Raw genomic sequence first — 18,535 nt, 5'->3', positions numbered from 1 at the left:
TTAAAAAAATTAAATTATTTACTTATAATGTTCTCTATATGCTGTCCCTGTAATTCAGAGCTTTTTGGATAATGCCTTTCATGATAATGGATCCCAAACCTGTAGTTTAAACATATACACACACACATATAAATATATAAAAGTATACATTTCTGGCCAATTTTGTGTTTCTAGGAACACTTAATTATAATAATAATAATAGTGATTTTTTATTGTGCCATTCCTAGCAATAATGATCTCTTTAGGCAGGTATTTGTATTCAGTTTATTTATATTTTGAACTGTACAATGTCAGAAATCATTCTATTCTACATACAGTATTTTTATATTGAAAATATACTATCCATGAAGCTTTTTACACTAATCCAAAAGTGAGGGATTCAGGAACGAACACATATAAACAGCAAAAGGAAATTTTTCATAATGATCAGCTCAAATAAAAATGCAATGCCCCATTAATCAGTCATTAAGTGGGTTATTTACTAAACCTCAATTTTTTCTGGTCGAGGTTTTTGGGCTAAAACTAGAATTTTTACCGAAAAAAAAAATTAATTTGTACGGTTTATTATACCCCGAAGCTCCAAAGAGTCAAAATCAGAAAATCTGCTATCTCAAACCTGTTCAGGTCATGTACAGTATAAGTCAATAGCAGATGTACCTTTTGCTATTTGAAGATATTGTGACCTGCACTAGGTGTCGTCTGATAATCTAAAAAGTTTGGGGTTTTCGTCGATAACCCGAAAAATCAAACTGAAAAAATTCATATGATTCGGGTTTACACTCAATTGTATCTAGTTTTTTTCCGACCCCACTTTTGTCAAGTTATTTTATTGATAAATAAGATAAAATCATGGATGGGAGTTTGGTTGAGCTTGGTTTTTAAACCAGACCACCAAAAACAGGGCAATGTTCACCAAAACACAACCGAATTTCTGCAATTTTAACCCAATATTTTGTTTTATACCATTTGCTTCAATACTATGGCCTTTATTGGTCAAACAATGAATATTCTCCTTTACTAAATTGATTTTTGTATCTTGGTTTACAGAGGTCTAGCTACATTATACAGTGTTTTTTTTGGTCAAAAATCTCAGTTTCCGGAAATACACCAGCTATAACCTGTTGAGGTCATGTAGAAGTCAATGGCAAAAGTTCCTTGAACCCTTTGAAGATGTTAATAGCCTTAGTGATTTTTGAGTTTTTTTCAGAGTGTTTTGCCCTCTGAAAGTTTTTCAGGTTGTCTACTCAAGTTTTTTTCCATTCAACTTTTTCTTAAATTAGAAACAATTTGAGTTGTTAGTTCATTCGAGGTATACAAAAATTCTAAAATTCCAACTTTGATAAATAACCCCCTAAATGTCAAATAACAAAATATAACTTTGTTATTATTTGTAACCCACACATTTTTTTTTATCACTGTTTAATACCAAAAAGATGCATACTACTTTCATCTGTAGAAAATGAAGCCTTTAGTTTGATAGGTTTGACTGGCATTAAGTACTGGATTTTTTTCCAAAAGCTGGATTTCAAAGGATGAGACTTTTTCCCCTTCCATGTCACCCTGTTATTTGTTGTAAGAAGCTGAAGTGAGTCTAATATAACATTCAGTTTGCTGAGAGGAGTATACTCTATAAGAATCATCTTGATCTTTCTTTCCACCATGGCTTTGTGCAATCCAGTCTCAAGTTCATAAAAAGCATCGTCATGTATTTTGCTCTTTCCCAACACTAAAATCAGTCTTCTGCTTTTCTCAATAAAGTTATTCATGTCATCAACCAATGCTGTGAATAAGAAATGAAAAAAAGGCTGTTTAGCACAAATGTTGTGACTTATATCCAGGATTGCCTAAAATATAATTTCTCATATGGAGAAAAAAGCTTTGGCTAATTTTAGAGGCAGCTGTAGGGCCTGTTATCTAGAACTCTTGGGACATGGGTTTTTCCAGATAATGGATATTTCCATCATTTGGATCTCGGTACCTTAATTCTACTAGAAAACTATGTACAGTATGTAAACATTAAATAAACCCAATAGGCTTCTTTTGCATCCAATTAGAATGTATTATATCTTAAGGTGGCCATACACGGGCCGATAAAAGCTGCCGACAGACCGTGTCGGCAGCTTATTGGCCCGTGTATGGGGCCCCGCGACGGGCTTCACCGATCGAGATCTGGCCGAAAGTCGGCCAGATCTCGATCGGATGGGACAGAAAATCCCGTCGGATCGCGGCCGCATCTATTCGTTGATGCGGTCCTGCGATCCGACCGCCCTAGGGCCCACGATCGGATCAGCCCGATATTGCCCACCTCAAGGTGGGCATATCGGAGGGAGATCCGCTCGTTTGGCGACATCGCCAAACGAGCGGATCTCTCCATGTATGGCCACCTTTAGTTGAAATCAAGTATAAGGTACTGTTTTATTATTATAGAGAAAAAGGAAATAATTTATATTATTATTTGGATAAAATGGAGTCTATGGGAGATGGTCTGGCCGTAATTCGGAGCTTTCTGGATAATGAGTTTCCGGATAACAGATCTCATAGCTGAATATCAAATCATGAACTAAAAAAGCCCCTGCTTTATTTAGCTCAGGAGTGCAAACCTCTAGGTGTTTATTTGCCAGTCTGCCTTCCTGGCAATGTTCCTATGTCAATAAGCAGGACAATCCTGCTTGACTAATACCCCTGAATTTTTTTGCATTCAACTTGCTTAAATTGGTAGGGTGCTTTCAACCACAAATTCTCTCAACAAAAATTTAAAATGGTCAGATTTTATTTATAAGCATTATATGTGCTCATATTACAACAAACATGTTAAAAATCATGTTAGGGATATTTAATATACAGAACACAAATGTAGGGTACTGGTTGCAGACTTACCACCTCCTGGAATAAACTCTCGTTCAGAAAGGCATAATTTATAACCAAAGTAATTTTCCAGAATCATTGGTAGGGTCACTAATGCAAAGTGTCTATGGTCTTCATCAGTAGTTGAATGATTTAGAAAGGCTAAATAAGCATCATACTCTTTCTTATCTGAAGAAAAACCAAATCAGAACTGCAATTAATGGATTATTCTTAGCATTCCATTCTATAAATATTGTTTAGCTGTGTATTTAACTCTGGACAGTTTATAGACTTTTGATCTACTGTACTGTTCAAGTCAATGGCAGACCATGATCTACCAACCCGATTATTAGTAGACAGCAGCAACAGATTATTACTCAAATACAGCTCCAATACATCACTCTCCTGCAATGTACCTGATGACATAAGTGTCAATAAAAGTACAGTACAACATCAGTAAGGGATTAAATAATACCAGACACGCACTGATGACTGCCACTTAGGGGGTTATTTACTAAGCTCCGAATACCCGAAATTCCCAGAAATCCGAAAAATGTTGTGATTTTTTTTTTTATATAAAATCGGACTTTTAAAAAATCACAAATTTTTCAGAATTTATTAAACCCTGAGGGCTAAAAAGCCAGTATATAAAAACACGGCATCTCAAACCTGTCAAGGTTGCATAAAAGTCAATGGGATTAGTCTCAATGATCCATTGATTGTTGGTTGTGTCGGGGGTTTCGGGCAATTTCACTGTTGTTGTTGGAGCTTTCAGTGAAAACTCCGAAAAATTCGGAGATTTTGGGGAAAATTCACGAAAAAATCGTGAAAATCTGAGCTTTTCCCGCAAAGCAAATTTTCGGGAAAATGTAATAATAAATAAGCGTTAAAAACCCGAGCAGGTAAGATCGGAGTTTGTAGCAGCCGATATTGAGATAAATTCGGACCTTGATAAATAACCCCCTTAATGAAGGGACTTACTATATCATTGCTCTAATGTGTAGCTTATAAAAACAGTAACTTTGTTTCTAAGTGCTGCATTCTATACTTCTATTTGCTGGCTTTAAACTTTATGGGGCAGCAAAGACTAACTGTGTGTGCCTAATACGTAAATGGATCTTTTCATGAATGCTAGCAAAGGTATAGGATCTGTTATCTGGAATGCTTGGGACCTGGGGTTTTCTGCATAAAGGATCTTTCTGTTGTTTGGATCACCATACCTTAAGCCCAATACAAATTAATTTAAACATTAAATAAACCCAATAGGATTGTTTTGCCACCAATATGGATCAATGCATAGTTACAATCAAGTACTATGAACTGGTTTAATATTACAGCGAAAAAGGAAATCATCTTTATGAATTAGAATTATTTGCTTACAATTGACTCTATGGGAGATGTCCAACTCATAATTTAGTGCTTTCTGGATAATAGGATTCCTGGATAAGGGATCCCATACCTGTAGCACAATCTTGCATAGTGCTATAAAATAGGCCTCATGCATTATGCAAAGAAGTATAATGGTTCCTCTCAAGCATGTACTAGTGTTATTGTTGCCAAACATCATAAATGATTACTATAGTGACATGTATGGGTAATTAGAGTCTTAAGTAAGATGCTCTCACCTCCAATGGTCTCATCCTTTCCTGACAGTTTGCGAAATAGCAAAATTATGTCTATTTTGAACAAAAGGCAGACAATGACCAATATTACAATTGAAAATGAGCAGCCGATTGAAACAGCGATCGATTTTGTAAATGTGTTCTTAGAAATATCATGACTTTTCTCTGTCAAAAAAAAGAACAACAAAAGATGTCTTTAAGTTATGATTCTAATTATACTGCTGTATATTACTAAAAGCAGTACATTACACTAAATATAATTATAGTAAAAAACAGTGAAGAATAAGTTTTAGTTTAGTTCATTGTGTCCATGGGACACTTACTCTTTGCATGCTTGCATTTAAACATATGAACCAAAATTGCACCACTTGCAGTTAGCTATTAACTCTTTCTGAAATACATGGTGTTGTTTCCGGTGTTGTATATTAAGACTTTTAAAGGAGAAGGAAAGGCTTAAATTATGTAAGCTTTATCAGAAAGGTCTATATAAATACACCAGTAAACCCTCAAAGTAATGCTGCTCTAAGTCCTCTGTCAAAAGAAACACTGCATTTTCTTTCCTTCTATTGTGTACACATGGGCTTCTGTATCAGACTTCCTGTTTTCAGCATAACCTCCAGGGCAGGGTTTGAGCATGCTCAGTTTGCTCCTTTCCCCCTCCCTCCTCCCATACCTGCTGTAATCTGAGCTCAGAGCTGTAAGTGAGCAGGGAGAGACTCAGGCAGGAAGTAATGTCAAACCAAGCTTATATGGCAGTTTATATCCTAAACAAACAGAGACAGTGTCTAGAGCTGTTTACTCAGGTATGGTAAAGCATTCTGCAGAATAAAGCGTTCTAGCTTGCACTATTGTGGTTAATCTGTTGCCAATAAACTGTCTTGGAGCTTTCCTTCTCTTTTAAAGTATTTTCGTGTCAACATGCAGAGAAAGTACTGTATTTATGGGCACGCAATGAGCCATGCATATATATAAGTGCATATCCTAAGGAATAAGAAGCATGTGGTAGAAGTTTGCAACAAATCAAGCAAAAGCGGACCAAAGAAGAGAGGGGTGGAATAGGACATGGGTGATGAAAAGGAGAAGAAAAGAAAGAAACAAAATGGGAAGAAAAGAAAAAACAATTCCTACCTTTTTCTTTGAGAATAAAAAATTTGCTCTCAGTTTCATAATGATTTGACATAACGCATCTGTAAGGATTTTTTATATCCTTTTCATTTGCATTGATTATATTTAATGTAGTAGTCATGGTCACAATGTTGTCTTCTTTACTGTTTGAATACAAAATGTTTTTCATCATCAGTTGCTGATACAGGTAAGTTCCAAAACACTTTAAGGTGAGAGTTATCTCATTGCCACTATTGTTAAATTTAAGCTGTATCATATATGAAGAAAAGTAAGTTTGAATGTATATCATAGGTTGTTTAAATATAGTATATATATATATATATATATATATATATATATATATATATATATATATATATATATATAACATAATCACCACTAATTTTTAAAACCATTAGGTGGGGGTGCAATGAGGCTGTGACCACAAAATACATATAGTCAAATACAAGAGTCCTCTGCACTCAAACCATTATGAATATAGTTAAGACAGAGACATTTTGTGCATACTGCTACTGAAAAATGCCTTACCCTTTAAACAAAACAGGGATTGTTTGTCCGTATATTGCAATATATTTAAGCTGGCCAACTACGTCAAAGTCATCCCATATCTGGCCAGTCCTACGCTCAATTTTTATCTGATTCATTAAGAATTCTATTGCTTTATTATACATTTTATAAAGGGACTAAGTGCAACTTAGCATAGGACTGGCCAGATATGGGATGACTTTGACGTAGTTGGCCAGCTTAAATATATTGCAATATATGGACAAACAATCCCTGTTTTGTTTAAAGGGTAAGGCATTTTTCAGTAGCAGTATGCACAAAATGTCTCTGTCTTAAATATATTGATAATGGGTTGAGTGCAGAGGAATCTTGTATTTGTCTATATATATATATATATATATATATATATATATATATATATATATATATATATATATATATATATATATATATATATATATATATATATATATATATATATATAAGATATAACACCATTTTTGATTTTGATAAGTCCTGTGAGTGCGAGCTTCTTCACTTCTCTATATATATATATATATATATATATATATATATATATATATATATATCCTCCTACTTCTCCCTTCTCACTGTATGTTTTGTCCACTTCTCTCTCCCTCTTTATGCCATCTTATCTTACAAACCCCTTTCCACATCCTCTGTTCTATCTATAAATTTCTCAATATACCACATCCACAGGCACCCCACATGTAACCACATCATTAATTACTCTCATATTTCTCTAATTCCCTTATTTCTTTTTACTCTGCCTACCTCCTCTGCCTTCACTGTCACTCAGTCCTAAACTTTCCCTTGCTAATTAATTTGCCCTCCTCTTTTACTCATCCCACACGTTTTCTTTCTTTGAACTGCTCTACATTTCCACCAACCTACCTACTGTAATGCCTGCTGTTTTTCATCTCATTTCCACCTTCACTCACTTTCTATTCTCCTTGTTGTTTGTTACCTGCTATTTCCCAAACTACTAACACCTACCTTGCCCATTCTATCATAAACTAACTCTCCAATCCTCACCCATTCACTCCTACACCAGCCCTGTCCAAAACCAGTTCTTCTTACATTCCTAACTCACCATCCTCTCCTAATTCTGTTTACTCACTACCTCCTTTTGCTTGCCATACTTTCCCACTTCAGCTGTTCTTTCTTATCACAAACCTGTGTGTATTTCTGTGTACCTGTCACACCTGCTTCCCCAATACCTAGACTAAGAGCCAAGATTCAGGTCACAGCTCACACTTCCACCTCTAACAGTCGCCTTTAGCTTAGAGAGGAACCCTCTGCTACTCAGATGTCGCCAGGTCTTTATAATGGCAGAACCAAGGCTCAAATGCTGGGCAGGCAATGGAACCAGAGTGTAAAACAAATGAATGGGGATCAAGCAGTATGTAACCCATGACCCCTTTAAATATTTGAATTTCACACCAAGTGCGATGACATTATGATGCCATGACGAAACAAAGACCCCAGTGTGGCAGACCAGACTGTCACCAGCCCACCAGACATCGCTAGACCACCAGGTACCTTTACAGCACCTTTACTATGATGCTGCATTATTATAATCACCAATAGATTTAAAACAGTGCTGCACTGCACACTGAATTAAACACTTACTTAACTGGCCGTGTGAAGCAAGTAATACTTCTGATTTCATTGCACTCTTCCACAAAGACATCTTCATTATACGTCCCATCTCCACTTTTATTCATTTGTACCCAGTGCATTTGTACCCAGTGCTTTCGCCACTCTGCATTTCCACTGTAGCCAATAAATGCTTCACACTCCAGTGACTGATTAGAACCTATGTGTGAAAAATAGAAATATGTCTTATTATATAACACAATAACAGTGTTTTAATCCCAGGATAATAGATGCTATATCTTTATATATTTTTTTGAAGGTACACAGTCGGACAAATTAAAATTAGCAAATATGGCAAATCTGATTTCAAAAGATGGAATTATCTTTGTGGTTTTATGACATTTTTGAAACTACACTTCAGGTCTTGCAATTTACAGAATCGTATCTCCCACGTGTCATTCGGAACCAAAAAAAATATTAAATATATTAAATGTGAATGAAGAGTTTAAGCCCAATACACATATAGTAATCAAATATGGCATGAAGGGGTCCCCAAATAAACTAGTAACAACTTGGTTAACAATTAAGCTCCTGAAAATAAACCAAACTGCTTGCATTCATAAGACATAAGGAAGGTCCAATAAAACCTTTTATTTTGGAAAGTACACATTCTGATGAAGTTAAAATGGTTTAATATGTCTTTCTACTGTTCTATTATGTCTTTTTTCTTAACATCAGTTTAATGTAAGTGTGATTAGTGGTCAAAATATCTAATCCTCGGCTCATCCTGTATGTTTAGGAGGGAAACAAGACAAAATGGTAAAATAAATCTTTTTTTAGAAAAAAGTAGTTGTGTGTGTTGTGCATACATGTGTGAACCCTTGCTAGAAAATTTGAGTTTAGAATGATGGGTCTTAAATAAACTATCTTGTGTCCTGTTAGCCTAAATACAGTGTGCTCCGTGTTATGGAGAGATCCCTTATCTAAAAATCCACAGGTCCCAGGGTATTTTGAATAATAGTCCCCATACCTGTATATATAAATAATTTTGTTACATTTGCAACACTGTACTGAAGTTTAATTGAGTAACTTGCAAATTGTTTGACATAAAAAAAATAAATACAATTAAAACATGTAATGGCAATAGAAGTTTCAAACAATAATAGTGGATTTACTCATTAAAATGATACATACCTAGCTCTATATGAACTGTAATATTGCCAATTCCTTTGATGTAGGGTTTAATAGGGTTTGTTGGGTCTAGAAACAAATGTGCAATGATTAATTAACTAGATATTAATCAGATCTTTCCCCAAGCAGTTTGAATATGAGTTGAGTTGAGCATGAGTTGGTCTAACTCTAACTTAATTAAGAGGTAAAGGGCTTTTGAAGTGTCATGATAGATCTATAACACACATACACATTATATTCTACCATTGCAAGTACCATTAGCAACCAATCAGAATTTAGGGTTCACTGGTGTAATTTAGCAGCTATCTCAGTATTTTAACTCCCATATGTTTACGGCTCTACTTACATTTTAATTTACAAGCATTTTCTACCTGGCTGGTAGAATGGAAATGGAAATCTGACTGAAAACTGGACAATTTATATTGTAAGGTAGAATGAAAAAGGCCCTCTTTACCTCCTGTATCTGTCAGTATTTGTATTCTATTGAAACGTGCTGCAGAATGTTTGGTAATAACAATACTATATAATATATGCAAGTAGATGCAAAAAAAACAATGGATTCACTGCCCTCTGACTGCATAATATTACCTCTCAAAATTAAATTAGTTGACCCAGAGACGTTGAACTCTGTTCCATTATATGTAAGTGTTATCACAAACGTATAGATACCAGCATCAGAACGCTTTAAACTATCAAAATGAATAATTTTCTTATTACTTTCATAAAGTTTACAGTTCTGAAAGAAAAACAAATATTTCACACAATGCAATAAATAAACAAATGATCAGTAATAGATAATATTGCATGGCTTTCATATTACTGGGCAGCACATACAGAAGGATACATTTCTTTCATACTACAGGTATGGAACCTGTATGGAACTTGTTATTCAGAATGCTCAAGGCCTGGGTTTTTCAAGATAACGGAAAATACATTTAATACCTTTAATATAAGGCTGTTTAAAGTTAATTAGAATGGTGGAGTGTGTCTCTAAGCAGGGCACAGCAGGTAGGAGACCTGGCTGTGTGAGGAACCCGCAGAGGAGCTGGGAGTGCCGTCTGATACTGCACAAAGCAGAGGGAGCCTGTGACCTTGACAAGGTTGTGACTCTGACAGAGAGTATTGTAAGAGAGTGAGGAAGCCAAAGGGCTGAACATTATCTGAGAGTAAGTCCTGTGGTTACAGGGGTGTGCCAATATTGCTTAGTTAGCTGGTAGTCTGCAAGGGACCCAGTCTAGTCAGGGACTGCTTGACAATCGTGAAGGTAGTGCCCGGTGGGCAAGGTTTTTATTTTATGATTTGTTTGTTGACGATAATGGTCACCCCTGTGCATAATTGACTGTGTTTGTTAAAACTTCTGAAAAATAAACCTGTGTTTCCTTGAAGAGTTGCATGTCGCTGCCTGCCTACCATTGACTAATTCTCTCCAAAAGTTACATGTGCAAGCTGCCAGTTGTCACAATATATATATATTTATATATATATATATATATATATATATATATATATATATATATATATATATATATATATATATATATATATATTATAAACAAAATAACTGCACTCTTTTCTTTTTTCACCAGTATGAAAGACCTATGAGTGCGGTTATTTTGTTTATTATACATACGTGTTTCAAACCAGCACCTAGGCATTCTTTGGATGTTCGTTGTGCACCAGATTCGGACTTTATACACTCCTAATCTGCACCCCTACTGGCATTACCTTGCTAGTCTCATGGTTCAAGTGGTGTTCCTACCATTGCTGTTTTTTTTTTTAGTCCACTTTCTTAACCCACCCTACTTTTTAGAAGGCCACATTGTGACAGGACATAGACTGTGTTAGGTTACAGATCCCGCAGGTACAGGTTACATTGACAGCTGCCAGAAATGAAGCCATATATTTACAGGCATTTTGGCTTATATGTACAGTATGTAATTCTTCACAAGCCTATTTTGTATGACAAATAATTCCCATAGTTTGTTTTTATTTTAAAATAGGCTACTTTATTATAAAAAATAATTTTTAAATATGAATATATCTGGATACCATGAGAATTAATTTCTACTGTATGAATCAGTACAGCGTTTCCAGGGGGAAAATAATTCAGATATTGGTCTATAACCCAAAATAAACATGAATAACTCATGATGAAGCCATACAATGAAGCTTCTGGGGCCCTAAAGTACACTAGGATCCATAAAAATCCCTTGGAAAACCATGTCTGGCCTTTGGGTCTCTAGTTGTGGCTAGCTGTGATATTTAATCAATTTTCCCATCTTTGAGAATTTTTATTTATATCGTATAAATACAGTATACAAAATATAAGTACCTAGCATATTTTACTCAAATTGTGGGTCTTTTCTTTACATTATCGTTATTAAATTGTAGAATTTTACAATATATTATACATACCTTGTACCATACTATTGAGTAGTTTGCATGTGTATATTTTTTAGACTTGTCAGCGAGTAAATCTATTGATTTTCCTATTATCTCCTTTCTTGGTGTTAAAGAAGAATAGCATTTGTCTTGTTTTCTCTGATGGACTTTTAGAGTAGCATTAATACAGGTTTCCATTCTGTCAAAATATTTTACAATATTTTATTAGCATGGTTAAAAAAAGGTAGTTCTAACATTTGCCATATTTTCACTGGAAATGTAGAAATGCCTGTCCCTTCATTTATTTCTCATTGTCCTTTATTAATGTCTTGTGCCCCATTAAATCCTAATCCAGCCATTCTCCTTTCCCATATACTATATGAGTGAATAGAAAGTGTGCATACGTACCCTCTAACACAGCTGTAGATTCCAGAATCATTTGAAGTCACTGGCCAGAATTCAATAGATGACTGCTTTACAACAATCCTGCTATTTTTCAACGAAGAAATATTAACCACCTCTTTTGAATTTGTCATTTTGTACCAACTGGTGTTGTTTCCAGTATTGTCCAGGTTCTTTTTCCATAGGAAATTTAAAATATAATGCTCCCCCTCTAAAGCGTTGTACGTAAGCTGCTGGCTTCCTGATAAAAGAACATTGGATTATTAGCGCTTATTATCAGGAGATAGACATCATAAAATAATAGCATACAGCTAGCACATGCTTCATCACTCCCAAATAGTGATGTGTGGGTCCAGAATTTCTTGACCCACACCCAACCCTAACCCACCCCCTCCCAATCTGCACCCGGCCCACTTCTGCCCCTCTATTTATAGACCCGCGCCCGTCATCACAAGAGGAGCAGGGCCGGGGGTGGGCGCAAGTCTATAAATCTCTGCGTCAGAAGTGCTAGGTCATGCTATCCCCAAACACTCAGATTCCTTACACTTAAAGGGAAATTAAAGTCTAAAATAGAATAATGCTAGAAATGCTGTATTTTGTATAATAAACATAAACATGAACTTACTGCATCAGAAGCCTCATTAAACAAATGATTTACAGCATGTTTTCAAAGTTGGCTGCAGGGGGCTGTCATCTTGTAACTTTGTTAAACATCTTTGCGAAACCAAGACCGTGCACATGCTCAGTGTGGTCTGGGCTTCAGTTGGGAACTTGGGAGGTTAAGCTTAGGGATCTTCATAAGTTATCAAAACAGCACAAGTAAAATAATATCTGCCAGAAGCCGATACAGCAAGACTGATTAATAATCAGAATATGCAGACTGCACTGGGTCTGTAGATACAAATCTCTACACAGGTGCCGGCTGCTTAATTGGGAAACAAACAAAGCTGCTTGAGGTCCCCTCTGAAATTTGAAAGTATGATAGTTTCCCTGCAGAGCAGTTAGGGACCGTTTCCTATCCTCACCTGTCAGACCAAGTAAAACAAATGGGAATTTCACTGCATATAGTCAGGTTTATTATAAAAACAGAAGACATTTTTTAATTAAAGTATACTGGAGATAGATTTCTTTTTCATTAAGGAAACTAAAAATGGGATTATTTTTTTTCTCCTTTATATCCCCTTTAACTTCAGCGATCCCAGTATCTCAGAGGATACCCTGTATTTGGTTTCAGACAGATCCAACAGGAAAACTCCCAAGATTCTGAGGGGTTTCCTGTTCTATTAGTCTATTTAGTCTTGTATACCTACAGTATATCATGGTTATTCCCTATTTCTGTATGAGAATAAAGAGTAGGAAGGGAGGGAAGTCTGGATGACAGCATGATTACATATAAATAGACAATAAAAATACAAAGGTGTAGTCATGAGAAGGTGAAAATTAAATTGGAGCATGTGTTTGGCCTGAAGTTTTCTGGTTGGACCCTAACATCCCAGTCCACTAATACCCATACACGTCTCTGTCAACATGGTGAAGATTATTTCAACATAAAAATGCATAGAAGCAACACAATGTTAAAGGGTTCCACAGCAGATTTGTTTTATGACCCACTAAAGCCTGTTTTTTAATTTTTTTTCATCAGGCAGGACAATCTACTGTAAGTTGCCAGCCACCTGTATTCTCAAGTGCTGTACCCCCCTATTGCTAGGCTGATGTTAGGTGCCAGTAATTCACAAGTAGAAATAGTGTATAAAATATGTCTGTTGTGAAGAAGAGATGAGCATGCATTCTGACTGTACCCTGGTGATAGCATCAGAGATCTGACATGAAGAATACACGTGAGTCACTGCTATGAACTATAACCACACAATTGTACACAGGTGTCTGGAAATGTTTAAAAAATGATGAGTAATAAGTTCCACTTCTAATTAAACTTCCACAGGAGGATATTCTTACTAATATACACCATCTGATGCAGTGTTTTTTTTTAGCTCAATAACAGTGTTAGAGTAGTGTTTTTACTAATCATAGATGGTAACTAAAAACATTATACAGTAGAACCCTCTTTTTTTCTTTTATTAGGGGACAAGAAAAAAATAGTGTAAAATACAGAAAAATATAAAATCTGCAAAATGTGTTAAAGCAACTTCTTGAAGTGCGCAAAGGTCAAAACACAGGAGTAAGTCATTCTTTGACATACAATATTAGCTGTGTGGGGGGGCGTGTGCCACACATTTCTGACAGTCACATAGTTAGATAGTTAAATCAGGTTGAAAAAAGACAAAGTCCATCAATTTCAACCCCTCCAACTGAAAACCCAGCATCCATACATACACACACCCCTCCATAACTTCATATAAATTATTTATACTTGTATCTACACTAACTATAGAGTTTAATATCACAATAGCCTTTGATATTATGTCTGTCCAAGAAATCATCTAAGCCATTCTTAAAAGCATTAACTGAATCAGCCATCACAACATCACCCGGCAGTGCATTCCACAACCTCACTGTCCTGACTGTAAAGAACCACCGACGTTGCTTCAAATGAAAGTTCTATTCTTCTAGTCTGAAGCGGTGGCCTCTGGTACAGTGATCCTCTTTATGTGTAAAAAGATCCCCTGCTATTTGTCTATAATGTCCTCTAATGTACTTGTAAAGTGTAATCATGTCCCCTCGCAAGCGCCTTTTGTCCAGAGAAAACCCAACCTTCTACCATCATAATTTAAGTCTTCCGTCCCTCTAACCAATTTAGTTGCACGTCTCTGCACTCTCTCCAGCTCATTTATATCCCTCTTAAGGACTGAAGTCCAAAACTGCACTGCATAATAAAAATTAGGCCTTACCAGGGATCTATAAAGAGTCATAATTATGTTTTAATGCCCTTTTTAATGCAAGACAGAACTTCATTTGCTTTAATAGCCACATAATGACACTGCCCAGAATAAGACAACTTGCTAATTACAAAGACCCCTAGATCCTTCTCAGTTAAATAAACTCCAAACACACTGCCATTTAGTGTATAACTTGCATTTATATTATTTTTGCCAAAGTGCATAACCTTGCATTTATCAACATTGAACCTCATTTTCCAGTTTGCTGCCCAGTTTTCCAGTTTAGACAAATCACTCTGCAAAGTGGCAGCATCCTGCATGGAACCTATAGTTCTGCACAATTTAGTATCATCTGCAAAAATAGAAACAGTACTTTCAATGCCCACCTCCAGGTCATTAATAAACAAGTTGAAAAGCAAGGGACCTAGTACAGAGCCCTGCGGTACTCCACTAACAACACTGGTCCAATTAGAAAATGTTCCATTTACCACCAGTCTATCTTTTAGCCAGTTCTCTATCCAGGTACAAACACTATTTTCCATTGCTGAAATCTTGGCAAATACAGGCCTGGAGTCGTGTGCAGGCCACAAAGTCTTGGGCCTAGGGTGGCAAAGATAAGGAGACAGCATGCTGCTAAATGGCCTCATGCACCAGCAGCAGTCTTTGTGCTGTGAGCGGGTGGGAATGTGTGGGGGGTGAGTGGTGCTAGTGGTCGAAGGCAAGCAGCATAGGGGCGCTTCGTGTTGGAACCCAGCCCTGTGAAAACATGGCAACTTCAAGGCAGGGGGAACAGGATAGTTTCCACTAACTAAACTGAGGTGGTGAATTAAAAAATTAAAAAGCCACCTAGGAGTTTCATGACCTGTATTAAAGCATTTGACCTTTGCCCTTTGTACAATATTCACAAATATAAATCTTCCTGAATGGAAAATCAGCCTACTCGTTGCCTATGGAATTCCCCAATCATTTTTATCTATATAGGAACTTTCATTTCTGAATGTCACTGAAAATGCCAAAGATCACATCATAGTCAAATACAGAGAAACCTCAATTTTACATGCCCTGATTTAAAGATTTCCTGCGTTTACATTTTTTTTTTTGTCTCAAAAAAATGGGTGTTTTTTCAGATTTTACACCAAAACTGTATCCCGATATTCCGATATGTAATTTTTAGTAAAATACTAACCAGATGCATATTTTGCCATGGTTCTCTTTGTAATAAGTGAAGCCCAATTCATCTGCACCACATACAGTCATTCACAAATCACTGACTGATAGCAAATAGTCCCATAGTCACATTAATGCAGCAATGATTAACCCTTGTTTTTAACACAGTAAATATTGTATTTCATAGTAAAAACTAGTCATGTGATTATATACTTAATACTTGAAGTATAAGTTGCTTAAATACAATTCCCTGATTTTACATTTATCCAGGCTCTACAGGGACCACCATCATCTTTTCTTTCTGACACTCCAATGGGAAGATTTATTAAGGGTCGAGTAGTGTTTTCTACGAAAAATGTGAGTTTTTGAAATTATTTTTTGGTTAAAAATCGATTTTGTAAGTTTTGTCCATTCAAGTTTTTTTTTTTTAAACCCGAAAACATTCAAGTTGTGAGTTCATTCGAGGTTTAATATTTATCATATTTTTAATAATATTATCATTTATTATTGTACTTTGTATTTATTTATATTTATTATTGTAATGACCCCCTGTTTGTTCTATTAATTAATTGTGATGTACAGTGCTGCTGTAACAAATGCCTGCCCCCTGCTCTTTCTGCCGGCTGTAATCTTCTGTGTAATCTTCTGTGTAATCTTCTGCCGCTTCCAGGTTGCGAGGTGCTCGGATGAACTCGGCTTTACCTGCTTCATCGCAGAGGGCACGAAATTCAAAATATTTAAAGGGGCTTTGGGCTAGAATTCACTGCCCAACGTAAAGGCCAAAGGTGGCTGCTACAGGCAGAAGAGAGGGCTTAGCTTAGGAGTTAGTTCTGGGTTTGGGATTCCGAACGTTACAGCTGCATACATAAGTAGAGATATATAAATAAATAAATAAATAATGTCCCAAAGGTCTCCTGTTACAATGGAATATTAAATTACATTTTACTTTGTGATGAAACAAAAACACATTGAATATATACAGACAATCACCTCACTGTCCCCTAACCTGCCAAGGTAGTCGTCTGTTATTTAAAAACACTGCAAACAGAAAGGCAAGAAACCACAAAACCATGATAAAATCTGTGAAAAACAAGTCAGAATAGCAATATCACTAATGCATTACAGTGAATACTGTGTTTTGTTGACAAGGCATAGGAATCCCAGAACTGAGCAGGCATCTTGGAAAATAAAAATAAGAATAGATAATTCAATAATAATAGATTGATAATAATTCAATAAATGCTGCAAATGACAAGTCCAAGACTGATGCTGATACAGACAGCTATATCCTACCACAGTTGTACATAATACACAGCATTTATTACATGGACAAAACTTAACTTACCAGTTCTTATCTCACAAAGAAACATGAAAAACAGAAATATTTTTCCTCCTCTCAATGTTGTCTTCATGGGAACAGAAAAAGATGTTTTACTATATAGCACCAATTTTCAAGCAAACTTGCTCTAAGCTTTACAGTTACTCTTTGAGTGAAAGCCCAGACCTCATTCACTTCTTGTGACACTAAGGTTTCCTGTAAGATATGAACGTATTAACCTGAAACCTAAGAGCCCTTTAGTTACTGGTTTTGAGGAAGTGGAAAGTCAATGTTAAAAGAATAACTTCTACATCATGTGGAATACTTGTTGAGCAATGCGGTTTTTGAGCTGATGCTGAATTTATTTCCTGTATTTGCCAATTTTTTCTGGGTTATCCAGAACCACTGAGTAGAATAAATAAAATATGAGTGGATAGGGTTAGTATAATCCTGAGATTCTACAAAGTTGGATTCTTCTTCTGTGGTTTAATTAGTAGTAATGGAAAACATCTACCATGGGTGCTTAGTTTAGTGAAATAATAATAATAATAATAATTTAGTAACATCAAGTCTGTATAGACAATAGGTATGTCTATATAAAACCTGCCTAACTGCTAGTTGATCCAGATTATGGCAAAAAAAACCTCAAAAAGCCTCTCAAATCTGCCTTATAGGAACTATTTCTTCTGGACTCCAAGATGGTAAACAGACCAGTTCCTGAGTCAGCATTGTACTAAAGGCATTTTTTCAATAACCCTGTTTTTTCCAATTGCTAAGAAGCCATCCAACCCCTTACTGAATCTATATAATGTATCTGCCAGTACGAATAGAGACCAAAACTGCATGGATTTTTCTAGACGGGACTTTACAAGTGCTTTATAAAGCTGAAGAATGCACATCTTTGGAAGCTTAATTTTTTCATCTGTTTTGGGTCCAGTTGAGCATAACTAGTACAGGTATGGGACCTGTTATCCAGAATGCTCGGGACCTGGGGTTTTCCAGATAACATTAAACATTAAATAAACCCAATAGGCTGGTTTTGCTTCCAATAAGGATTAATTATATCTTAGTTGGGATCAAGTACAGGTATGGGACCTGTTATCCAGAATGCTCGGGACCTGGGGTTTTCCCGATAACGGATCTTTCTGTCATTTGGCTCTTCCTGCCTTAAGTCTACTAGAAATTCATTTAAACATTAATAAACCCAATAGGCTGGTTTGCCACCAATAAGAATTAATTATATCTTAGTTGGGATCAAGTACAAGCTACTGTTTTATTATTACAGAGAAAAAGTCAATCATTTTTAAAAATTTGGATTATTTGGATAAAATGGAGTCTATGGGAGACAGCCATTCCATAATTCGGAGCTTTCTGGATATCGGGTTTCCGGATAAGGGATCCTATACCTGTACAAGCTACTGTTTTATTATTACAGAGAAAAAAGGAAATCATTTTTAAAAATTTGGATTATTTGGATAAAATGGATTCTATGGGAGACAGCCATTCCGTAATTCAGAGCTGGA

General features: G+C 35.8%; 1 protein-coding gene across 2 annotated transcripts; it reads right to left on the bottom strand.

Annotated features, from left to right (window-relative positions):
• Positions 1-1,344: 1,344 nt before the first annotated feature.
• LOC108707728 (interleukin-18 receptor 1) lies at positions 1,345-17,257 on the bottom strand. 2 transcript variants are annotated; one of them, XM_018245716.2, is made up of 10 exons: positions 17,040-17,257; positions 11,697-11,931; positions 11,322-11,487; positions 9,495-9,642; positions 8,910-8,975; positions 7,749-7,935; positions 5,595-5,734; positions 4,470-4,631; positions 2,878-3,033; positions 1,345-1,780 (listed from the first exon to the last, which is right to left on the bottom strand). In XM_018245716.2, the coding sequence occupies exons 1-10, from the start codon at positions 17,104-17,106 to the stop codon at positions 1,413-1,415; spliced, it is 1,695 nt and encodes a 564-aa protein (XP_018101205.1). In that variant the 5' UTR covers positions 17,107-17,257; the 3' UTR covers positions 1,345-1,412. The 2 variants fall into 2 exon arrangements, with proteins under 2 accessions (XP_018101205.1, XP_041438304.1); XM_041582370.1 differs by lacking the exon at positions 8,910-8,975.
• Between the last annotated feature and the right edge of the window lie 1,278 nt (positions 17,258-18,535).

The sequence above is a fragment of the Xenopus laevis genome, chromosome 2L, assembly GCF_017654675.1.
Source record: "Xenopus laevis strain J_2021 chromosome 2L, Xenopus_laevis_v10.1, whole genome shotgun sequence".
In the NCBI taxonomy this organism is placed as follows: domain Eukaryota; kingdom Metazoa; phylum Chordata; class Amphibia; order Anura; family Pipidae; genus Xenopus; species Xenopus laevis.
Note: the sequence above shows the minus strand (reverse complement) of the source record. Positions and strands in the feature narration are given on the sequence as shown.

Coding starts and splice junctions, on each gene's coding strand:
- LOC108707728 (XM_018245716.2), bottom strand. CDS start 17,106: ATGAAGACAACATTGAGAGGAGGAAAAATATTTCTGTTTTTCATGTTT. Junction 11,932..17,039: donor TCTTTGTGAGATAAGAACTG/GTAAGTTAAGTT, acceptor TTCTTTTATCAG/GAAGCCAGCAGCTTACGTAC. Junction 3,034..4,469: donor AAAGGATGAGACCATTGGAG/GTGAGAGCATCT, acceptor GTTTTTCTTCAG/ATAAGAAAGAGTATGATGCT.